This window comes from Triticum aestivum, chromosome 4A, assembly GCF_018294505.1.
Source record: "Triticum aestivum cultivar Chinese Spring chromosome 4A, IWGSC CS RefSeq v2.1, whole genome shotgun sequence".
NCBI classification, from domain to species: Eukaryota; Viridiplantae; Streptophyta; class Magnoliopsida; order Poales; family Poaceae; genus Triticum; species Triticum aestivum.
In genome coordinates this window covers 594,084,514-594,109,915 of record NC_057803.1, presented here as the reverse complement: position 1 = coordinate 594,109,915, position 25,402 = coordinate 594,084,514, and the positions used below count along the sequence as shown (strand labels likewise).

Sequence of the window (25,402 nt, the reverse complement as noted above, 5' to 3'; positions counted from 1 at the left end):
GCTCTAATCTTCTGTCGTCACATATTTGAATGGATGATGTGAAACTTGTCTTACATTTCATTTATTAATGCTAACTTTTTTCTGTCGAATATTACTTTGTCCTCACATCTTGATTTAATACGTGGATGAATTCATTTGAAGTTGTTTGTCTTCATCAATCTCTATCTCTACTACTTAAAAAGAATGTAAGGTCTCATGTTTCACTTTTCTTCCCACCACCCATTCGTCCAGCCTTTCCTGTATACGATAATCAATCACCTTAATTTACTTAGCTTCTAAACTAACTTCACTTTAATTTACTTACCTAATTTCTCATCAAACTATAAGGTAAATCAAGATTTATTAAATATTTATTTACACAATCACATTAATATGGGCAGATAATCACAAGCTAACATACTAATATAATATTTATATCATGTTGCGACGCACGAGCATAGTCCTAGTATAACTAAAAATCCACAAGTTATGTTTCCATCCGTTCTAACGTGTAAAGGTTGCAAGTGCTTAGCGACAAAGACAAGGTGATGCATATTAATTGTAAGTGGCTCCACATTGCACTTAATTTTGCAGAGACTTGGTGGAGTTGCAGATGAAGATAAAATACTCAGCATAGCACGAATAAGACATCAGCATCGAGCCATCGACTACATACTTAATTAATTTTCACCGCAATTCGACTAATTAAATTAAGGCATCCAAAGATCTTTCCTACTTCTTTGTCTTCTCCTTTTATCGAAGTGTCACTCTGAAGCGCGCGCGCCCGGCATGAGATTGTGATATTCACCAGGGACGAATTAGCACGAGAAATATTGTTAGCTCCAGAGATAAATGAGCTAGGTCAAATCAACACATCAAGCGTGGACATCAGCTCTTGTAGTTTAGTTTACCTAGCGTATTGTAGGGGGTGCAAAATATCATTTTTACCTGATTTAGGCGACATAACCAGATTTGGTTGAAAGGACTGTTTTCTCCCATGCATTATTGGCCTCTGGAAAGGGAGGAGCCATTCAGAGGCCTCTAGCATTGGAGCGACTGTCACTGCGGTGTCACTGCCCTATATCTATATAAGGCAAAACTTTCCGTTGCTTCTTTGGGTAGCGCTGCATGCTCACTAAATAATTTGGAGGGGACTTGCTAATCATAACATCTTCTGCAAGCTTAGGAAGGATTTGAGGTAAGTAGTGTACTGAGTTTGGACAAGACTCCTCTTATAGTAACGTACATACATGGATCTCTTTCTCCTTCTGTATTACATTCAGTTTGGTTTAGAAGGTTCTCGGAAACTTTTCAACCATCTATCTAGGTTAAACTGTGCTTTTTCTTTCCTAATTAGAAGGTTCCTCTCCATTATTTGCATCCATCCAAATTAAGTAGGCAACATGGACGACTCCGCCCTGTTCATGGAATGGGCCATGGACACGCTGGAGCAGGAGCACCCAGACCCGGTGGTGGTCCACGTCAACGGCGACTCCGGCGAGGCAGCCTTTCCCTCGCTTCAGGCGCTCCGTGAGCAGCGTCTCGTCTTCGAAGAGCTGATTACGGGAGCCAATCCGGCAAACAGCGCGAGCTCCGGCGAAACTACAGACGGTAGCGGAGGTTCAGGCAATTTCTCGTCCCCGGCGGCCATGGAGCACGACGTCTGGCGCCCGTCCCCGAACTCGGCCAGGTGCGCTCCGAAGCTTTGCAGGAACGGTGGGGGCACCAGCCTTCCCGTGACGAGCTGGAATTTCTGCGCCGCCTCCGCGCTGCCGGCCAGTGACGGCACACTGGACAGCGGCAGCGCCGGGGCCGGGCCTGTCGTCCCGGAGATGGTGTACGGGTCCCAGCCGACGAGGAGGACCGCCGCAAGGAGCCCTACCAGCACCGGACCCGTGTCGTCGGGGCCGCCGTACGCGCAGGACCATATCATGGCGGAGCGGAAGCGCCGGGAGAAGATTAACCAGCGCTTCATCGAGCTCTCCACCGTCATCCCCGGCCTCAAGAAGGTGCGCGCTCCACTTTGAACACCTGCACTTAGTTCTTCTTCACCACGAAAATAAATCATCTCAGTGTAGATCCATATGATTGATTCAGATGGACAAGGCGACGATCCTTTCCGACGCGACGAGGCACGTCAAGGAGCTGCAAGAGAAGATCAAGGCCCTGGAGGCAGCCGCCGGCCGCAGCAGCAGGAGCAACGAGACCGTGGTACTCATCAAGAAGAAGCCGCGCCACGCCGACGCCGCCCTTTCAGACCAGAACGGCTTGACCTCGTCGGCGTCATCGGGGGCGCCTTCTGGGGGGAATAACCCGCTGCCGGAGATCGAGGTGCGGTTCTCGGAGACCGGCGTCATGGTGAGGATCCTCTGCCACGACGTCCAGGGGGTGGTGGTGAGGGTGCTGTCGGAGGTGGAAGAGGGGCTCCACCTCACCGTCACCCACGCCAATGTCATGCCCTTCACGGCCTGCACTGTCATCATAACCATCACGGCCAAGGCAAGTTTCATTCCTTGATTTCACATTTCCAACCAATTATTCACAGTAGGTAAATGATAGCAGCAAATATCTCCGCGGAACAAATGGATCATATATACATAAAAGTCAAGTAAGATGTTTCATCAACCCAACATATATGATGCTCCCTCCATTCACTATTATAAGATGTTTTGAATATTTCAATATAGACTATATATAGACTGAAATGAATGAACAAACACACTGCGTTTATATACATTTGAATCAGAAAAAAGTTAGAACATCTAGTTAACGGAGGGAGTATATTCCATTGATAATCAACCATTGTTACACTCGCTTCATAATGAGGTATTCTCAATATTAGCCATTATAATTATTTTGAATATAGTTGCCGGGCACGGAATTTCTAGACCCACTTCTACATGTATCTCAACATGTGGACATCAAACGGCTTAATTAGAGCATCGTCTTAGATATAGGACAATCTCAGATGACTTAGATTTAGCTAAACCGAAGTGATTAGCAACTTGGACCAAAAAGACATTCATGTTTCGAAGACAATGTGATTCCAATGCTCGAAAGTTTTGTTTTAAACTGGGCTATTTACACTAAAACTTATATTCATTGTTTTAAGCTGAATAGTTCGAAGCATTCAACAAAAAAAATATTGGCCCCGGCAAAACTTAAAAATTGGATATCGATCATACCGTCATAGTTGTTCTACGATGGCCTTAACTAATGTTCTGTACAAAATACATAATCTATCCCGCATTGTGAGGAAGCTTCTTAATTTGCAAGGCATGGTCAACATGCTTAGAAAATTCCACAAACGTACTATCGTAGAGCCTACATATATATTTGATGACGAGTAAAGCTACATTTACGGGGAATTTCTTATGGACTGTACGGACGAGCTGATATCGTGAGATTTGGTTGGAGAATAAAAGGGTAGGGGCCCTAACCCAGTGAAATTCAGGGCGGAGGGGGTATTTAATATTGAGTTTGGAAGGTTCCGTAGAATGTTTGTAAATGGTGTAGCACTTTCGTGTGATGACCATTAATTTTTATTGAACAAAAACATAATTGTCAATCTAGGCAATCATGCATGTTCCCCCGGGAAAAAGAGCTAATCATGTTTGTTCATACGTATTATATTCATCTGAACGAAGTAGGAGAATACAATGCTGGTCAATAGCTAGTTCGCATTTTGTTTTCAGGTGGATGAGGGCTTCACCGTTACGGCAGAGGAGATCGTAGGAAGACTCAACTCTGTGCTGCAATTGCATAGCAGCTGCACTTCTACCGATGAAAAATGAAACAAGAAAATATAACATGTCATATGTATAGTACGGAACACATTATCCTGTATAATTATATTTGGAAGTGGTGAGAGGGAGGGCATGCAGGCAGGCATGCATGTTTCTGACGAGAATGTCTAGCTGAACCATGCATTCGCATGTATCTGTTGGTGCAACGACACCAACGGCAAAAGCTTGCTGAAATATCAAGCCAAGTAGACGATTCCAAACGAAAATGACTGGCGTCTGGCTGCATGCAAATTGTGGACATTGCTTTCTGAATATTCTGGTAATAATATCCATTCATAAGGCGTGTACTATATATGTATACACTACCACAGGGAATCCTAGTTTTTCGGTCAGTCCATAGAGTTGGTTTTGGACGAAAAATTCAGCCAACACAAAATAATTATAAAAATCATTAGTTACGGATCTATAGGAAAACCGACTCAAAGAGTTCTTTCTTTAGGTTGGCTTGAAGAAACCAACTCAACAATTATTTAATTGCAAGTTGTAGAAAAAACTCAAGTGGTTTCTTATCCAACCATCTAGGATAATCCATGCCCAAAAAGCCAAACAACAAGGAAACCAATTATCCTCCCTCTCAAACCAAAACCCTAGTGTCATCTTCTCCCCTCCTGTCTCCCCAGCGACACAAACGAGCCCCTGTGCATCTGCATCTGCGATCCCATGCCTCCACCGTTAAAAGCCTCCATATAAAGTAATTTTGGCCCTCCAACAACACAATCTCAAGAATTATTCAAGACATCGTAGATGCATGCATGCAATGAAATTGGTTATTTTAAGGGAAAAACGTACATGACACCAAAATGCCATGCTGGAGTGGCCAATGGCACGAACCAAGGCATTAACATCAACCGCCGTCCTTGACAACGCCCAACTACGACAAATGTCATCCGACCACTTAAGTTCAGATGAAAGATTTTCACCATGACGTAGCTCTGGTGAACCGGATTCGACTCCAACAAGCCCAAGCGGTGAGGTTGGTTCCTTATAAAAATGGAAGGTTATTGAGTTTCCGGATTTTTAAGTTGCATACGCTCACATGTGTTTTGGTGCAAACACACACAGACAATGTGCTGTAGCGACTCTGGGGTGTCTGCAAGAAGTTTGTCAGAGCCAACTATTCAAAAAATATGACGTGGAATCATCCTTCGGCCGCGATTCGTGCTCATAGATCGAACGGCGGATGCGGTCGCCGGGAAATGCCAGAACTCTGGCGTTCGCCGGATAGCATTTCACTATAAAAAACATCTTCATGCTCTGCAACTTCGACCCAGTTTTCAGTAGTGAGTGTGTATTTGTGTCACTACGTGTACTTCTACATTGTAATCGGAGTTTTAAAAAGGTCCACCTGGCCGGCGGCCGCCAAGAAATGGTGAGAAAAGAATGAAAAAACTAGTGGTACTGCAGTTGGAGGACAACACCGACACTTCCCCATTGTTGCATGAGCGGACTGATCAGTCAAGTTGTGATTTTGAAGGTTCAAACTTGTAAGTATCAGCTGACGTGACGGAAAGAACACTATTGCTACAACCAGGCCGCACAGGAAGTGCATTTGGTGCGCTCGCCCGGTTGGGCTGCATTTGCATGGCCCCTACCCTACCCACCCACGTGGCCTTGTCCCTAATATGTCGAATACTATTACGCTAGTACGTAGTTAATTAACGCCGCCCCCGTGTTTGCCACCTCGCTAGGGGAGCAGACCAACCCTTTTTCTGCACAGACCTGTAGGCTGTAGCAGCCATGTTGAACCATGTCCGCGTCCGCGTCCGCCATGTTGAACCCCGCAGCAGGCTGCTCCGCCTCCTCCTCCTTCGGATAGGCCACCTCCATCGGCTCCGGTAGCTGCCCTTCTTCCTCCTCCTCCGACTATTGCTGCTCCTCCTTTTCCAGCTCTAGCGAGTCTGTAGGCCGCCCAGCAGCGATGCGGGCAGCACGCCTCGCCTGGATCTACGCGATCTGCCTCCGGTGCTCCGGCTTCAGCATAGCGTATGCCGTGATCTTGCGCCGGACCATGACGATGCCGGAGAGCGTGGGAGAGCGGGAAAAAGGAGGCAGGCGAGCTCGGGTAGCGGCACAGAAAGGGAGGAGGTGGATGGGCTAGGGTTGGGGAACGCCGGCCAGCTTAAACAGCCGGATTTGTCCTCTGGCGGCGAGCTAGAGCGGTGTTACGTGATGTTCACACCGCGGTGACGGAGGAGGTGTCTGTCGGACCGTCGGGTTTCCGGACGATTCCGCGTGGGACCCCATCGTTAGTCCTGCGTGGCGGGCGCCCCCATATACCTCCCGTATTTGGGCTGGATATGAGGGTGTGGGTCAGCCCGAACGTTTCAGGCTAGTTTGAGGTGCCCGTCTGGGTCAGATTTTGGTGACCGAGCGGGCCGCCCAGACGTTTGAGGCCGGTTTGGTACGCTCGGCTATAGATGCTCTAAGTTGCTTTGGCTACATTGTGATGGTACTTGTTTCATCAAACTAGGGATGCAAGTGGAGCGTGTCGTATCCTCCATGGAGGCGCCGTCTTGGGAGGCTTGGGTGTTGTGGGGAGAGTTATCGTGGGTGGTGGGCTCGGTGTGGCAGCTCCAGTCACGGCGACGGTGTGGAGGTTAGCAGGAGGAGCGGCGTTGGATCTACCGCGTCGACGACGACGAGTATTGGTGGCATGGTGCGGTTGAATCTCGATGACAGATGCGTCTGGATGGACGAGCGCATGGCGGTGACGCTGTTTGGCACCGTGGCGGCGTCGACGGCAGGCCTGGCAAGGTCATTACATGAGTGTCCACTCTGAAGATAGATTGGTGGAGGACGGCGGCGATGACCCATGAAAGTGCGTCAGACTAATTTGTGCCCTAGACCCGGTATGTGGCTTGGTTGAGGCCTCCGGTTTTAGATGTTAGGCATTTGGGCGATGTCTGTTTGGTATTAGGCTTAGACTATCAGCATCCCTTCATCAAATGAATAGGAATAGTGATAGATATTGCTAAGATGATGGCTTCAGACTATCCAACGTACTATTTTATAAAATCTTTATAAATAATTAATAAAATGACTGCATGCATCGCTCTGACACAGATGGCAAGGGTAATCTTCCTTTTCTAAAAAAAAAGTGAACCGTGTCCCCGTACGTCCGCCCACGACGGCCGGATACGAATTGATGATGTTCAAATTACACCCCTACGGATGTGTGCGCACACTGTCCGCCTGACACACACTACTTGAGGAATCATGTAAAAAGGATGAGTTGGGAAAGAAAAGTTAATGCAATTTATCCTTCTTCTGATCACAATTAGTTTTATCCAATATATTTGGTCACAATTAGTTTTATCACACCTCACCATACATGGCACCTCATCAACCACACTACTTGTGTTTCTCCTTACATGTATGGGAAATGCTACTTACGGTATTTCTCTCAACATGCATGTTGTTGGGCTATATTCAAACTTTTCTTACTTTGAGTTCAAATATGTAGATTCACGAGGTGAAAATATGCAGTGTGTGAAAGATAGACTTGTTATACAAACAATTGTTATTTTCTACAAATATGTTCCTACAAATATTAATGAGAACGATGTAAATATATAAACGGTGTTTATTGAAAAGATGGAGTAAATATTACATCATGTGAAGGGACAAGAATACTATCTAACTGACAATATCCCTGCTCCTTTTATGTAATCTTAGCATAATATAGCACTTTGCCAGTAGAGAAATACTTAGTATTTTGTTGTTGCCTTATAAAAAGTTGGAGTGGATCAATTTTCGAGCCGTTGGATTTCGATCGAACGGTTGGCATGCCTCTTCTTACTCAGCCTATCTTCCTCCTCCCTCACACGTAATGCCAGCCATACCATCGGCACAAACATGGCATCCCCCATCCGCACCGTTGCCCCGACCTGCCCCAGCCGTTGCCCCCGCCCAGCAATGCTCTTGACCTTCCCTATAAAGTCTAAACCTCACCATGATCTCCGGTGTCCAACGATCTGCACACCTCGTACTTGCACAGTAAAGTCTTGAACAACTGGGAAAATATCTGGTGCACCGGAGCTTGTGGTGCTAACGGTGCACCAAGCTCATATTGTGCTTTTAAAATATTCAAGAAATTCTGAAAAAATAGCACACTCACACAATATCAATGTAGGTTGTCACAATAATTCAAGTCGAAATTCGAAACATAACTCGAAAAACAAAAATGACAAATTCCACACTGAATAGTACATAACATAACTTGAGCTTTAGATTTGGCCCATTATCACAGTGATGTCAAATTTGTCATTTTTATATCTCAAAAAATATTTCAATTTTTTATATGAAATTTTGTGACATCATACATTGATATTGCATTAACATTGAATTTCAGATTTTTAAAAATATTTTATGGCATCCGGTGAACCTCGGTAGCAAAGCAAGTGCGGGTGCACCGGATACATCCCCCACTTCAACTGGCTATGCAGTCTCCCGGCCGATCATTTTTTTTATGTGCGGGTCGTCAGGGCGGGTGCAGATGAGCTCGGGAGCATAAACGCAGCACCCATGTAACTCTCGTTTCATTTGGCACATTCAAAATCAGCAACTGTAGTTTGAAAATGTGTGTGTGTGTTGGGGGGGGGGGGGGGGGGGGGGGCGTTACATATGCATCACTATTTGCTTGGGCAACATGATTGCAAAAAAGAAAGAGGGTGTGTTTCACAGGAAACATTGTTCTCGGTGCTGTGTGTTTGTGTCGACACAGCCTGATTCTGATCCAGTACTAACTTTTGTCCGGTGTTTCCGATCAAGAAAGATTCTGCTGATCTGAAATTAGTAACGTGCGCTCGGTCGGTCTAAGATTGGTGCACACGGATGGCTATCTTCGGAAGATTAATTATTTTATTAGTTGCAAATTAGCATAGCACGTACTGTTCCAGATCTCCATACCCAATACTATCATGTCCGCCCAATTTGCTTGGCTTGCATGGAGATTTGCACGTTAGGTTATCCATCAGTGGCTTTAGCTGAATCAGTGACGTTGATTAGTACATGATATTGGGACAAGGTGCGGCCACATCATCGTATCATGGGTTGCTTGTATCTGCTGATCTGTGGGGTTAAGCGTATCTTTTTGGTGCGACTAGGCCGTATAATCGCTATCCCATGAAATATTTTTGTATTCCCTTTTGGTGGCCTTTGGAGAGAATGGGAAATTAATGAGCCTTCTTGTTTTGATTTTGAGTGAGCATCTAGAAAGTGTATTTGTTGTTGTTGGCGGAAAACAACGGTGGTTTGTCTTTTGTTGTGAAGAAGGGTTTGAATCTATTATAAAAGTTCATAATACGTGCAAAGCAGCCTCAACGTAATAAAATTACGTCAAGGTCCTTGGATAACCAAACGACGGCTCCCCTGCTGGAGCCGGCGGAGTGGGTGGCGACACTTTTTCATGCCTTGCTCCTCGAGCTCCTTCTTCAACAAGCGACAACCAGCCAACTTTACTACCGTTGGCGAGCTTGCGAGGTTAGGTCTCCCCGGATCTATCTAGATGGATTCAGAGTGGCCGTCCAACCTTATTCTCCGAGACGCGAACTATTTCTCATATTGTTGTTGTCGGTGTCTTCTAGTTTCGATCGTTGACTTCTCGGCTGCGACAACACTTCCCTTACTCTGATCATGTTTCAGAGGTCCAGAGATGGCGTCTAGCTTCACTCATGATGCATAGCTGTCGAGTGCAGAAGGAAGACTTCGTCGATTTCCCCAAGGATCTCAGTGTAACTTTTAATTTCTACAATGATGCTCTTGTAAGCGCTGATCGACGATAATATATGACGTTTGACCTTTAAAAAATCTCATGACGGCCGTAACTTGGCTAATTTTGTGACATATTAGGATTAAAAACACCGAGAAAAAAAAGTAAAGGTTAAGCATGCATAGGTTGTTTTCCTGTACCCGTAACATTTTCCGTCAAGCTCAGCCACTTGATAAACAATAGGGTCTGATGACCTTGTCTGCTTGTGATTGTACAAAAGGAATAATAAGGGAGCCTACTCACGCACTGATCGCATTTACAGTGATAGGTAATTGCCCGTGCGTTGCACCGGAGGCCTGAATATTCAATTGGTTTCACATTAATTGTGTTTTGTTTAGGATCCTCCTGCACATCAAATAGCATTGTTGATGTTTTTAACCTTTAAATCATCCTACTTCTTTGTCCTCCCGTATTCTTTGTCTCCCCAATCCATCCACACCATTGTCATTAATGGTACATCCGGTTTACAATCATCCAACCCTTCGACAATACGAAGGTATGTTGCGAACGGGCAAGCGCCAAGTCAACATGCTGATTACTGTAAAAGTACATCAGATTAGCGTTCCTTAAAATTTGGCATCAAATAAAAAATGTAGAAATACTTATTGATACATAGCTAGTACAAATGTAGAGAAAAATAGAAATGTAGAAAAATAAACCTTCTAAAATGTGTGGTACGTGGTTTGCTTGCAGACATTCTTATATGTCTAAGTTTTTCAACATAAGTAAGATTCATTGTGCATTATGCATCAAATATATCAAAACTGAAGTTGGGTGGATGGATGTGTAATTGATCCAGTGTTGCATAGATCAAAAATATTCGACGAAGCGTCCACTCATTGGCCGTGTTATTTAGGCCGTTCACAACCATCAACCGCATGGCGAAAATATTGTAGTGAAGCCCTCTATGTTGAACCCCGCAGTTCTGAATCTACACCTTGGCACTCAATAGCAAAGCCGACGACTGAATTTGCATTGTAGAAAACAACATCATTTACTAACCTTTCTCCTTAAAAAACATTCGAAATCAACAATAAAAACTCTTGCAGCAACCCAATCTAAGTTAATTTGTCTGGTAGAGAAGTACATGTTGCCGGGGACAGGAGTGACGCCACACCCAGCAGAGCGGCTAGATGGGCGCCCAGCAACTACAGCTCGGCGTAACCACTTTGGCGAACGGGGTTGTCCAGGGCGAGCGTTTGACTTTGATCGGGCACCACTAATGTGCTGATGATTTAAGGCAGCACCCATTCATCATTCATATACTTGCATCTACTCCAACATATGACATGTGTTCAGGCTTGCACTGCTAGGGCATATGATAGGTGTGTTCCTGTAATTCATTCAGTGAAAACAACAAGAAAAATTGAAACGTCAAATCAATAATGGTTGGACAATTTCCAACGGAGAAGAAATCAATGAAAATCTTACCCACATCCACACCCACACACGTCAGTAACCAGGACTCGCCCTCGTCCTTTCTGTATGACACCGTGGAGGAGGGGCCGCGGAGCACGCGTGTAGCACAACACCATGAGGGCTGAGGAGCACGAGTCCATATCAATGAAGGGCCGGATACGGGGAAGCAAGTGTTGGCGAAGCGTGGTGGTGGAGGTCGAGCGGCGACCGAGGAGCTAAGGAGGTCGAGTGGCGGCAGAGGAGCCAAGGAGGTCAAGGCACGGCCGTGGATGTCTAGCGGCGGCCGCGGAGCCAAGGAGCGGCGGTCGCCGAGGTCGAGCGGCGGCCGAGGCTGGGGCTGGGCGAAACCCTAGCGTCGCCCATTTGAGGCCGTGAGGAGGAAGGAGTGCGTGTGCTTTTTTTTGAGACAAAGAGCTGCTCTATTCATAGCACAATATTACACAGACACCCTCTGAACAGAAAGAAAATACAACAGAAAAGCACAGCCGGCCACCGAAACACTCATCGCCTGAACACGCGCAGACCACGTCGCCATCGCCGGAGCTCACCGAAGCTGGAGAAGACGCCATGCCCACAGGCCGCCTCAGGGGTACAGGAACCCCCGCCATAAAGGTTTTGAAGCCGCATGAGCCACCCGACGCCGGGCGGGATCTCAAGTCGATGAACGCATATCGGCGGCGACACCAAGAGCCAACCACGGCATCAGCATACTCCGAGAGAACGACACTCTCCGAACGGAACCGGAGAGGAAGAAGACGACCAGCATCTCTTGAGAGGGAATCAAACCTGCAGCTCAACCAAACACCTCCTACACTCCAGGACCCCACCTCCACGCCACCGATGGATACTTCGCCGGCGCAACAACAAAGAGGAGGGGGAGATAGATACTCACATCGCCAGGACGGCGAAGCCGCCACACCGCCCTGCCTGAGAATCCAAGAACTCGCGGGATCTACAGATTCGTGAGGACCAAAATCACTTCTCCATCCGACGGCGCCACCATCGGAGGGGAAGGCCGAGACACCGCTCGATCCGTAGATCATCAGGAGATACACGCCGCCCAGTCCCCAACAAATCAACAACAAGCAAAGATTTATTGGACGGAGAAGGAACGAGTGACCAAAAATCCTTCGGCAACGGCGACCTCACCGTAAGCCGCCACCACCAGGAGCACGTCGGACAGGCAGCCGACCCCCGGCCGGACAACCACCACCACCCACGAGCTCGACGACGCCACACCGGAGGAGAGCATCGCCATGGGGAAAGCTGTGGGACGAAACATGTCGCCGCCGCCGCCACCCCCATAGCACTGACGACGATCAGGCAAAACAAGCTATTTACACACCGGACGTGCGGATCCGAGGTTTCCCCACCCTCCCGCCGCCGAAGCAGCCGGCGGAGGGGAGGGAAACCAGCGGCGGCGCCGGCGGATCGACGGGAAAAATCAGTCGCTTCCCTTTCACCTCGCACATGTACTATAGAAGGAGGGGAGTGCGTGTGCTTGTGCGCGTAGGCTGGCTCGCTCGGGCTGGGCTTTGGCCTTTGGCCCATGTGCGGACGATCGAGGAGCCACGAGCGACGAGGGAAAATCTGGCGTCGGACCAAGGTAAGAGGGGAAACGGAACGTTGCGTTTTTTTAGGTAGTAGAGACTAGTCTACCTCTGTCCTTTTTTCCATGAAAAAGGTACGCTATTTGACGTCCAGAATAGTAGTGCATGTGCACGCGGCCCCTCTATCTTTGCCACGATCGAGTGCATTTTGATATAAAAGCAAGCCGTTGTACGGAGAACTTGCAACTTGTCAGGAGCTAACATAATCAGTCTTGCTAAACCTCGGTAGACTTAGACTTGATTATGTGTCAGCCGATGCTATATTCGTGATATCTTACAAAATAGTATGTGAATTATTTTTCATTCTTATATGTTATGTCACTTAACTGAAACCTAGCATAACGACATCAATCACACTGACAATGGAGCATCGCATCGACATGAGAACCAATACGTGATCCGATGGTTAGAAGGGCGATTGTATCCCATGTCTATCAGGGATCAAATCATATGTTTTAATATGTGTGTTGCATCAAGGCGGAGTATTCTTTAAATCCATAGCCTACCGATGTTTGTGATGAATTCGTCAATCTCCATGAGAAAGTACCTTGTCCACATGTCCTATTGATGAAAATAGCTACCGAATTTTTTATAACTTTTTTGCGGGTAAAATTAACAACATGTATGCGAACCAACCTGTGATTGGATGGTTAGAGGGATTGTGGTATTCCCAGCCCATCAGGGTTCAAATCCCGATGCTCGCATTTATTTCTGGATTTATTTCAGGATTTCCGGCGATGCGCATTCAGTGGGAGGAGACGTTCCCGTCGACGACGAGGTGTCTACGGTGACTTCGTAAATTTCAAGATGATATGCCGGCTCAGTCTTTCGAAGATGTTCATAGGGGTGAATGTATGCACATGTATATGAGCGCTTGTGTCTGTACTGATATTAAAAAAAATTAACAACATGTATGCAAATTAGATAAGACGTGGCGATGACCTGGCTCTACCACGACCTGCTGGAGCTATCTATAAATGTGACACGCCATAACATACATCCATGGAGAACGGCATAAAAGCGTGAGGCTGGATTGGGACAGGACGCGCCCAAATTTCAGCTGATTCGGATGGCTTGCTCTTGCTACGTCTCCATGCAATCATTTGCTCGCAGCCGGGCTCCCCGTCTTCTTCTCGCGAGGTAATTGTCTGCGGTTGCCGCTCCGTCGTCTTCTTGCACCGCCCTCCCCTGCCTTTTGAGCTCGCAGCAAGTGGCCGCCGGTCGCGTCCGGCTACCCCTAGATAAATAGAGCTGTCCAAGCTCTGCATTTTCATGTGATTTCTTTGGTGCGCGCAGCTCCTTCAGGTGCTAGCTAGAAGCAGTATGTATCATCTGGAGACCATGGACGACTCCAGCTTGTTCATGCAGTGGGCCGTGGACACGCTGCAGCACGAGCACCCGCCGCTCGCCGCTGCCTACGCCGCCGGCGACAACTTCCCATCACTGGAAGAGCTCCGCCGCTCGGCGTTGCAGCACGGCACGGCTCCGGCGGGAATGGCGGTGCAAGATGGCCACCGTCACTTAGCCACCGATAGCTGGAGCTCTGGCGACAGCGGCCATGAAAACACGTCTGCCGCGGTCGTGGAGAACGACGCCAACTGCGCGACGACCTGCAGCGTCGGCAGCAGCAACAACTACCTGCCCATGAGCTGGAACTTCACCTCGGCCGTGGCGCAGCCGAGCAACGAGGCGGCGCCAAGCCCCGCCACCGCTCCCTCAGCTAGAGCGCTCGACGGCCCCGGCGTGGTGGAGCAGGCCCACGTGTCGCCGCCGTCGAGGAGAGCCTCCGCCAAGAGCGCCGCCAGGGCCGGGCACGCGCCGTACGCGCAGGACCACATCATGGCGGAGCGGAAGCGCCGGGAGAAGATCAACCGGCGGTTCATCGAGCTCTCCACCGTCATCCCCGGCCTCAAGAAGGTCCGCGTCCGCGCCTCTTCTTCCACATCCATACAGTATCCAACAAGGGAAATTTGTCAACTGATTCATTGGCCAACTAATTAACTCGCTCAGATGGACAAGGCGACGATCCTGTCGGACGCCGTGAGGTACGTCAAGGAGCAGCAGGAGAAGCTCAGGGCGCTCGAGGACCGCAACCGCAGGAGCGCCGCCGTTGACTTGGTGGTGCTCGTCAAGAAGTCGCGCGCCGCCGTGCCGGAAGACGATGACGTCGGCGGCTGGTGCCCGTCACCATCTGCAGGGGCGGTAGCCGGAAGCACGACGGCGACGACGACCGGGAGCGCGCTGCCGGAGATCGAGGCGAGGATCTCGGAGAGCGACGTGATGGTGAGGATCCACTGCGAGGACGCCAAGGGGGTGCTCGTCAGGCTGCTCGCCGAGGTGGAGGGGCTACACCTGAGCATCACCCACGCCAATGCCATCCCGTTCCCCGCTTGCACTCTGATCATAACAGTTACTGCAAAGGCAAGTTACTCCCAACAATCTGCTGCCCACGAGGAAATTTCGTTCTACCGTTGCGGCTTCGATTACATCGTCTTTGGACAGAAGTTCTTTTACTGTATTTTACACAATTCTCTACCAGCAATTGTTTCACTGAGTTTCTAGTGAGTGTTCTGTATTTTCTGCTTGTTTTTTCTGGGACGCCGATAAATCCCAAGCATTCGAGATTTGCCGATTGCAAATGAAATGTTTTCTATGACAATTGATATACGCGAGGGGTGACAAATTTAGTTGACAAACACGGCAATTCCGAACGCTCGGGATTTATCATTTTGTTTTTCTTTCATGGTTTGTACTCCTAGACTGACATTGTGGTTTCAGTTAAATAAAATAGGAGAAGCAAAGCATGTTTTTTTTGTGTGGCAAAAGCAAAGCATGTTTTTTTTTTTGCGGCAAAAGCAAATCATGTTTATCCTTACATTAATAGTTGTGGTTGAAATGCAACAGAACTGAACTGAGAAAACTTTATTTGGACACCAACTGACGGATGGAACGACATTGTTATCTTGTCAGGTGGACGACGGCTTCAGCGTCACGGCGGAGGACATTGTTGGCAAGCTAGAGGCGGCGTTGCCTGCAGCCACGTGATAGGGGCTCCGGGAGAGGTCAAGGTGCAAGACACACGAAGCGCTTCGTTCAAACATGCTGGCAGAGTGTCCGTCACGGCAAATTTCGTGCAGAGATCACGGCAAATTTCGTGCAGGGATCACGGCAAAACTGTCTCGCCATGCAAATAAATTACTTCTCGTCACGCGCGCATGATGCAACGAGTGCATCAGGCCATAGAATAATGAGAAAAGTGTGTTTTTGTTCCGACAAGTTCCCAAAAGTATAGACTTTGCCCCTCAAGATATCTTGATAGACATTTGGTCCTTCATCAAGTCTCGAAACAGGATAAATTTCGTCCAAAACCATATTTTGAACATGTTGACTGGATATGACCACCACGTAATCTGCTCTTGGTGAACAGAATCTGAATTGTTTTGGTATCCGATATCTTCAAGTGTGCAAGGTGCGTGCAAAATCTCATGGTCTTTGGACACTCGAGGACCTCATGGCAAAAAGATCTAGTCTAGATGAAGAATAAATTCAAAAAAATATGGAAAGACAGAAAAAAGAAAACATCTTAATATCTTTTGCATTCAAGATGTTCCAATGCACAATTCCTCGTGTTTGGAAATTCGAGAAGCTCGTGGCAAAAAAGAGAGCAAATTTGAGCCAACTTTTTTTTGCTAGAGCTCCTTGAATATTTGACAACAAAAAATTGCATGGGCATAGCACACCTAGTATCTTGGGTTCCAAAATGTTTTAGATTTTCTTTAAAATGGTTTGCATTTTTTAAAATTCACTGTTCACCTAAGTAGATTTATTGTTTTTTGGCCATGAGCTCCTTGAGTTTCCAGACACTACGAAATTTTGCACACACCTTGCCCAAGCGTATTAGATGCCAAAAAAATAGATTTTTGTATTTTCTTATCTATTTTTTTTCAAATTTACTCTTCATCAAGGGCAGATTACGTGGCGGTCAAACTGGCCACATGGTCAAAATCTGGTTTTGGATGAAACTTACCCGGTTTTTCGACTTCCTTCCCACACTGGCGGTCAGGCTTTGGAGCAAATTTCATACTCGATATTTCCGGCCTACAAAATTGAAGGCTACGAGGTCGTTGATGAAGCGAGCTCCATAAAGTATGGCGATCGGAAGCCATTGCGCTAAAGTATAATTTTAGACCGACATCATCATATTAATGGTTATTATGGTGATGTGGTGGGCAAGCATGCCAAGCGTGCCGGTGACCGACGTGAATCTCGATTTGAATGTGATGTATTATGTCGGAACAGAAGCATACACAGTATGTGTACTTGCACACCGCTCAAATAATTGATCGCTTGGACGAAAATGACCGGTTATACGGAGTATAATATACACCTGCAAGTTGCGAGTTTCCATGCAAGTTGATCGCATGCTTAGTTCAAGCAAGGACGGAACAAATACACTTTTGTTTGCTATGCGAGCGGCTTGTGTATCATCCACGTCGGCTAGCTAGAGTTGATTAACGCTAAATTCAGATTGATCAGTACTCCCTTCGTCCATAATATAAAAACGTTTTTGACATTGCTGTAATGTTAAAAACATTCTTATATTTTGGGACAGATGGAGTACTAATTGTGATCAGTTAGTGATTTGATGTTGTGTCTTGGTTTTTTTACTGAGAGGGGATGTAAGTTGGCACGTGATGTATCCGTATGCATCATCTCCTGCTACTGACATATCTTACCAAACCACGGAATATGCATGTTTTAGTATGCATGAGCTTACGTATAACTACGCGCCCTCTCCAAGTTGATTGGACACGCAAAGATATGGCACCCCAATCCGATAATGGGTATACTGAGTTCTGTACGACCATATTTATAACAATAGTAACCCCGCAAAAAATTATAACATAGTATACGCAGATCAGGGAAAGGCAAGTAGGTAGAGTTTACCGGATAGTTTTCTTTCTTTGTTGAGAAAAGTAATACTCAAAAAGGTATCTTAGGGCATCTCCAACGACCACTCGTAATTTTCCTCCTGCATCCATCCACGCACAGGGAGGACCAGTCCGCGGATCGAATGTTGAAGGGTCGTCATCCAACACTAGCCGCATACATTTCAAAAAAAAAATCAACAAACCAGATGAAATTGCAAAGTCGACGGATTTCATATAAACATGACGGGTTTCATACAAACCGGACGAAAACGGTTACATTTTGAACATATTTTCAACTAAAAACAAACCGGACTAGTCTATGGTCGGCGCGACAGGTCTCCAACTCGTCCTCATGACCGGCAGCGGTGAGCACCGAAGGTATAAGCTTCAACGCAAAGGAAGGCTCGCTTTCCCACCGCTCATCGGAGTGGAACCGTCGCCTGATGCTTCTGTCGAAGGGGAAGGGTCCCTACGCTGCACGGACCAAAGTTGGTTCTTGGGTAAGGGGACGTCGGTAGCCCGCGAGAAGGCAAGACACCGGTTGTGTACGCCAGCGGTGCCTCGACGGTGGCCTTCCTGGGACCCAAGCAATGGCGGCCTCCCGTGTTCTACTATTCCTCTATGATGGCGGCGAACACGGACGCACTGGCCAGCGACTCGTCGACCTCTGCGCACCTAGATTATGTCCCTGCCTGCATGGCGCGGCCGCAAACACGGGAGACGCGGGACGACGGCAGCGAACGATGCTCGTGCTGCCGTGCTAGCGTGGAGCAACTCGCCACTCCTCCTTGAGCTGGCCTGTAGCTACGAGTTGCTGAACCACGCGCCGACTTGGGGCGGCAACTGGCTCCATCAGGCTAGGCGAGGGAGGTAGAGCAGCGAGTTTCCTCGCTCGTATCCGGCAGGCTCGGCGGGCCATCCAGCCAGCTTTTATGCCGGAGAGCTGCTCTTCATGCTCGTCAGAAGCCATTGAAAGAGTGGAGAAAATGATGGAAGGAGAAGATGGGGAGCGGCGAACTTGATGATGCGATTTTGTCCGTCGTTTGACCTCGTTTAAATGGAGGGCTAAAGGAATAAGCTTGCCCGGCATTGTGTTTGCGTTTAATGCTGATCCGATCGTAAACCGACGCGTAAACAGAGTAGGTTCCTCAGCTTTTACACGGGTTTAAAAAAAATGTTTCAATGCGGTGATGAGACGATGGTCAGTCGAGCATGCAGCTGCGATGCGCGTGCAGCAGCGATGCCCTCGGCCAGTGACGGAGACAGTGAGAGGTCGGTCCTCACTGAGCATAGACAAATGTACACTTTCGAAAGTCCAGCATAGACAAATGATTCTCCAATCCCGAACGAGCAAATGTACGTAGTATACAACCCTGTGCATGCGTGTAATGAGGTAAATAATGGTGATGCGATGGGCAAAGGTAGCGTGCCGGTGACCGACGCGAATCTCGGCGCCACATCTTGAATGCAGCGTGTTGTGTCGGAGCAGAAGCATGCATGATGCATGCACGGTGTGTGTAGTACTTGCACAGGCTCAAGATAATAATAATTGATCTGCAGATCGCTCGTACTCTACTTGCACAGCTCAAGATATATCATCTCCGGCCCGGCTGTGTAGGGACTGACATATCTTGTTCTTACCAAACGAAGAACTGGTGTGTGTTTATGATGCATGAGCTTACGTAACTACGCACTCTAAGAACTGGTGTGTGTTTATGATGCATGAGCTTACGTAAATATACTATATAACAATAGTACGCGAATCAGGGAGCACATTTGAGTGTAGTTGGTAGAGCCAGTGGCGGAGCTAGATGCAGACTACGTCTGGGGCTGTGCTATGTTGAGTGATAAACTTCTATGGTTTTCTATGCTTTGTATGAAGAAATTATAAAGGAAGTTGTTTCTAGGCCTGGGGCTATAGCCCTAGCTGCCCCAGGCCTGTCTCCGTCACTGGGTAGAGCTCACCGGAGACCTTTTTCTGCAAGGAAAAGACACTCAAAAGACCTCTTGAATCTGATATTTATCAACAAAAACAGTGCTCTGTCCGGATGGATGGGAATATAAGCCGGACACGAGTTTCCAGGGCTTTGATTTTTCCGTGAAACTTTATGTACACAAATAAAACATGAAGACGAATCCGTGCAACAATTTTCAGATTATTTTTTTAGCATTTAGAATTATGTTTTCTGAAGTGGGTTCATATGTATCCGGGTTCATTCATGCACTTTCCTAAAAATATCTCCTTACATTTGCCCTTGTTTTGAGGGAATCTTGTTACATTTCCCTATTCTACACTCTAAGCGATAAACTGCTGCCAAAACGCACACGCAAAAGCGTCAGGGCCCGGCCTGCTTCGCGGGCTACGAGTGTTAGCCGGTTCTGCTGTTCTTTTCCTTTTGCGGTTTTCTCTATTTTCTATCAGGCTTACAACGGTTTCCTAAGGCAAAAATATATATTAAGAAATGAAAACATGTACTATTTGAGGAAATGTTTCTCCCAAAATTTAAAGAGTATTCACTTATTTTAAAAGGTGTTCATTATTTTTGGAAAAAGTTCGCGATTATAAAAAAGGTCGCGAATTTGAGAATTTTTTTTGTGAACTTTAAAATTGTTTGCGAATTCTAAAAAATGCTCACAGATTTTTAAAAACGTTCAATTTTCTAACATGTTCACAATACTTTAAAAATATTTTTGTTTTTAAATGTTCACAAATATTAACTATGTTCCTTATTTCGGAAAACAAATCCATGGCTTTATAAAAGAAATTAAAACGAAAATACACACTAGCAAAAGGAAATATATGCAATAACATGGTAAGTACACATTGTGATACGATAAGTGCACCGGATAATATTGGAAGCACATGTAGTTGAAAAATTAGAGATGAAATAAGGTTCTCCCTGTGTAGCCCTCGTTTCGATGATGCTTTTAGTGACGTCTGAGGGCGTGTGGAGGTTTGTCTCGGGCGGATCTCGCGGGATTCATTCGGCGTTTGTCTTTGGTAGATCCGCTTGGATCCGATCTCCATTCGTCTACGTTTGTGTGTCTACAGGTTGGATCATTCCGATCTACGCTTCTCCTCATCGACAGCGGTTGCTGCTTTGGTGTGTTGGTCCTCTAGGGTCTTAGCATGACGACTTTACGACTGTCTATTAAAAAATGTTTGTCTGGCTCCGGTGATGAAGGGCGATGACAGCGCCGCGCCTTTGTCTTGCTCCAGTGCTTGTGATCGTCGCTAGATGATTTATGGACCTCAATGTAATTTCTACTTCTGACTTTTTATACGACTTTGACAGTTGATGAATAGATCTGAAGTTTTTCCGTAAAAAAATAGACTAAAAAACATGTAGTTAAAAAATACTGAAATCTATATAGGCATGGGATTTAGTTCCTAAGATATCAAAGCGAGGATTACAAGTGTGAAAACGGTTCATAATTCACACGGACGTTTCAAAATATATTGAGCATTCTATTTTACCAACTTGTCGACATTATTCCACATCAGTTAAAGCTTCAGTCCGCGTTGCACCGGCGTCAGTCATATCGACAAACAATACTACTAGTAGAGGTCAGTAAAAACGACTACATGAGGTCATTATGAAGTGTCTAACTGTCTATCAGTGTAAACGCTGAAGAGAAGAAGGAAAAAAGATCAATGGATGCCGCGCGGATTTTGTACTTGCGGCACTTGCAGGCATGCATGCATCCACCGTGAGTGAGTGAAACTAATTAAAATGCAGATGGGAAGGACGTGAAGTTTTTGCACCAGACCTCAGATGAGCTTGGGTGAACAATAAAATCGATAAATGTCAAAAAAAATGATCAAAAAAATCCGAATTTTTTATGGCAAACTTTGACGAATGTCCTACGAGCTCGGAAAGTTTCATCATGAAATTACATTTGTGGAAGTCATGAAAAAAAACGATACTCTGAAAATGCTATTTTCAGACTCATTTTGAAGCACTGATTCCCCCCCCCCCCCCCCCCCCCAAACATTTTAGAGTGCGGATTCACTCATTTTGCTCCGTGTATAGTCCATATTGAAATCTTTAAAAGGACTTATATTTAGGAATTAAGGGAGTAGATTTAAGTCTATTTTAAGGAAAAAGGTACCTTTTGCCAACATTTTTGAAATTACTCTCTTCTCCATTTCATATTAGTTGCCGCTGATTTAGTATAAAGTACTTCCGCAAAAAAGGAGTATAAAGTAATCAATCAGCGCTTGGAACTGAAACTTTGACCGGTTTGCCTGCTGGCCGGGCACAAACAGAATCCATCGTACGTACTCTCCCTGCAAGTTGCTACTATAGCGAGGCACTGCACTGCACTCCTTGACTGATGCGTCCGACGTCCGTGTATTCTTACCCACCAACTAGACCGATCTCATTTAGTAGACTAATGAGAACTATTGAGTTGGTACTATGCATTACGCCCATGTTGCTATGCCATCTGCCAGATCTTTCTTGCCATCTTTGGGGGAAGATACTGTGTATGCATCCAGGATCGAGATATCTTACCAGCTGAAGGACGCACACATTTTCTTTGAGCAAAGAAATAGTTCATTCGCATCCCCGGGGCCGAGGGTGGACCGTCCATCTTGACCCTAGGTTAACCCTCGTTTAAGTTGCCGGCATCGTCATTTGATCTGGCATAGGCCGGAGGTGGACTCACTGTGGACACTGCAGAGGCGGTCATGCTAACACCTTTAGCTCCAAGTAACATAAAGTGCTCGACCATTGCTTTATATATGTTGGTAGGAAGTTACGAAATCTTATTCATCATCAATTTTGAATAATTTGCTTTGGAACTTGTGGAAACACAACAAACTTTTTTGGTGTGGGGGAAATAGTTATGCTCATAGAAAACGCAAAATCACTTTGTTTTGCTTTCATTGGGAGTTCAATTAAGAAAAAATATGCTCGTTGAAATGAAAAAAGGTAGGTATATTTGCTTTCATTGAGAGTTGAACTCAAGACCTCACGCTTACTAAACGGGTGCTCTAACCAACTGAGCTATGAAAGCTTCTTGCAAATAATTTTAATTGGCAGAACATGTGATCAATTTACGCAGATACTAACCCCACCCACCCCAAAGTCACCATAGATGTGTTGCTATCGACATAAATGTCATATCCTATGGAGATAATATCCCAGTTTAATAAGGTCGTCTTATACTAGAGGTAAGTTGAATACATAGCCGTCGTCTTCTTAGGGCGGCGAGGTTATGATTTCTTGTCTTGTGTGCACAACGGCAAGATCTGTCATCAGGTGCTTCGGAACGGTTCAAGGGTTCAACGATGACGCCTGCGATTCTAGGGCGGGTACTGTTCTTAGGGGCACGTGCACGAAGACTTCCCGATTGTCAAGGTCAAGCCGGCTTCAGCATGGGAGCAGTGACAACGGCGTGCCGATGGCTCGTTCTAGTGGCAGTACTGGTCGTTGGATAGTCCAGAGACCTCGACGCAAATTTTATTATGTTTGAGTCGCGTTGTACTTTCGGTGAACCTTTATAATAGACCTGCGTGTTTCGCATGAAAAAAAATATTCTTATTATGGAAAATCACAATATTTCAAGCAGATCCTAGTAGTTGGCATTGTGCTATATGGGTGTTCTCGCAACAGAGATCACTCGACTTATGTCGTACAGAAGAAAACAATAGTCATTACTCGTGGAAATATGTGAAGTATGTAGGGGGGAAATGCTATGCTCGTATCAAACACCAAAAAAAATTATGTTGGTGGAAAATGCAAAGTCACTTTGATTTGCTTTCATTGAGAGCTGAAAATGGAAAATAAATTTGTTATGCCTCATGGGAAACTTTGGGGATGAAATATTTGTGCTGGTAGAAATGCAAAATCACTTTAATTTGCTTTCATTGAGAGCTCAACATGGGAAAATATGCCCCACTGGAAACTTTGGGGGTTGAAATTTTTATGTTGGTGGAAAATGAAAAATCACTTTGTTTTGCTTTCAGTTAAGAGCTCAACGTGGGAAACAAATTTGTTATGCCTAGTCAAAAACTATTGGGGTGAAATATTTATAATATTTATGTTGTGCAAATGCAAAATCACTTTGATTTGCTTTCATTGAGAGCTTAGTATGCGGGGGGGGGGGGGGATGCTATGCTCACTGAAAACTTTGGGGGTGAAATATTTGTGCTGGTGGAAAATGCAAGATCACTTTGATTTGCTTTCATTTGGGGTGAAATATTTATGTTGTGCAAATGCAAAATCACTTTTATTTGCTGCTATGATCATTGAAAACTTTGGGGGTGAAATATTTGTGCTGGTGCAAAATGCAAGATCATTTTGATTTGCTTTCATTGAGAGCTCAACATGGGGAACAAATAAAAGGAGCAAAAAAATACAGAAATTGAAAACTTTGGGGGTGAAATATTTGTGCTGGTGCAAAATGCAAGATCACTTTGATTTTCTTTCATTTGGGGTGAAATATTTATGTTGTGGAAATGCAAAATCACTTTGATTTGCTGCTATGATCATTGAAAACTTTGGGGGTGAAATATTTGTGCTGGTGCAAAATGCAAGATCACTTTGATTTTCTTTCATTTGGGGTGAAATATTTATGTTGTGGAAATGCAAAATCACTTTGATTTGCTGCTATGATCATTGAAAACTTTGGGGGTGAAATATTTGTGCTGGTGGAAAATGCAAGATCATTTTGATTTGCTTTCATTGAGAGCTCAACATGGGGAACAAATAAAAGGAGCAAAAAAAATACAGAAATTGAAAACTTTGGGGGTGAAATATTTGTGCTGGTGCAAAATGCAAGATCACTTTGATTTTCTTTCATTTGGGGTGAAATATTTATGTTGTGGAAATGCAAAATCACTTTGATTTGCTGCTATGATCATTGAAAACTTTGGGGGTGAAATATTTGTGCTGGTGGAAAATGCAAGATTATTTTGATTTGCTTTCGTTGAGAGCTCAACATGGGGAACAAATAAAAGGAGCAAAAAAAATACAGAAATTGCTTTCATTGAGAGTTGAACTCAAGACCTCCCGCTTACTAAACGGGTGCTCTAACCAACTGAGCTATGAAAGCTTCTTGCAAATAATTTTATTTGGCGAAACATGTGATCAATTTAGGCAGATCCTAACCCCACCCCCTCCCCCCAAAGTCATGATAGACGTGTTGCTGTCGACAGAATGTCATCTCCTATGGACATAATATCTCAGTTTAATAAGGTCCCCTTATACTAGAGGTAAGTTGAATACATAGTGGTCGTCTCCTTGGGACGGCGAGGTTAGGATTTCTTCTCTTGCTTGCACAATCGCGAGATCTGTTATCATGTGCTTCAGAATGGTTCAAGGGTTCAACGATGACACCTACTACTCTAGTGCGGGTATTGTTCTTAGGGGCACGTACACGAAGACTTCCCGGTTGTCAAGGTCAGGCCGGCTCCAACATGGGAGCAGCGACAACGACGTGTCAATGGCTCGTTCTAGCGACAGTACTGGTCGGCCGATAGTCCAGAGACCTCGACGTAAATTTTATTATGTTTGAGATGCTTTGTACTTTCGATGAACCTTTATAATAGATCTGTGTGTTTCGCACGAAAAAACATATTCTTACTATGGAAAATCACAATATTTCAAGCAGAGCTAGTAATTGTCATTGTGCTCTATGGGTGTTCTGGCAACAGAGATCACTCGACTTATGTCGTACAGAAGAAAACAATAGTCCTTACTCGTGGAAACATGTGAAGTATGCAGGGAAAAAAATGCTATGCTCGTAACAAACACCAAAAAAATCATGTTGGTGGAAAATGCAAAGTCACTTTGATTTGCTTTCATTGAGAGCTCAACATCCAGGAGGGGGGGGGGGGTGCTATGCTCATTGAAAACTTTGGGGGAGAAATATTTGTGC

The 25,402-nt window shown here is 45.7% G+C and overlaps 2 protein-coding genes, 1 long non-coding RNA gene and 2 other non-coding genes across 6 annotated transcripts; 2 read left to right on the top strand and 3 right to left on the bottom strand.

The window, feature by feature from the left end:
* The first annotated feature begins 1,124 nt into the window (after positions 1-1,124).
* LOC123082455 (transcription factor bHLH19) lies at positions 1,125-3,883 on the top strand. The gene is made up of 3 exons (XM_044504783.1): positions 1,125-1,988; positions 2,077-2,478; positions 3,675-3,883. Exons 1-3 carry the CDS (start codon positions 1,383-1,385, stop codon positions 3,771-3,773), a joined length of 1,107 nt encoding a protein of 368 aa, XP_044360718.1. The 5' UTR covers positions 1,125-1,382; the 3' UTR covers positions 3,774-3,883.
* Positions 3,884-10,524: 6,641 nt separating this feature from the next.
* Positions 10,525-12,117, bottom strand: LOC123087307 (uncharacterized). Its single transcript, XR_006441305.1, has 2 exons — positions 10,987-12,117; positions 10,525-10,888 (listed from the first exon to the last, which is right to left on the bottom strand). It is a non-coding gene; the product is annotated as an uncharacterized lncRNA (long non-coding RNA).
* A 1,471-nt stretch (positions 12,118-13,588) lies between these two features.
* LOC123082454 (transcription factor bHLH18) lies at positions 13,589-15,892 on the top strand. 2 transcript variants are annotated; one of them, XM_044504782.1, is made up of 4 exons: positions 13,589-13,724; positions 13,881-14,501; positions 14,595-15,005; positions 15,555-15,892. In XM_044504782.1, exons 2-4 carry the CDS (start codon positions 13,908-13,910, stop codon positions 15,627-15,629), a joined length of 1,080 nt encoding a protein of 359 aa, XP_044360717.1. In that variant the 5' UTR covers positions 13,589-13,724; positions 13,881-13,907; the 3' UTR covers positions 15,630-15,892. The 2 variants fall into 2 exon arrangements, with proteins under 2 accessions (XP_044360717.1, XP_044360716.1); XM_044504781.1 differs by lacking the exon at positions 15,555-15,892 and having other exon boundaries at positions 14,595-15,518.
* A 6,571-nt stretch (positions 15,893-22,463) lies between these two features.
* On the bottom strand, positions 22,464-22,537 carry TRNAT-AGU (transfer RNA threonine (anticodon AGU)). The gene has a single exon. It is a non-coding gene; the product is annotated as a tRNA-Thr (tRNA).
* A 1,966-nt stretch (positions 22,538-24,503) lies between these two features.
* On the bottom strand, positions 24,504-24,577 carry TRNAT-AGU (transfer RNA threonine (anticodon AGU)). Its single transcript has one exon. It is a non-coding gene; the product is annotated as a tRNA-Thr (tRNA).
* Between the last annotated feature and the right edge of the window lie 825 nt (positions 24,578-25,402).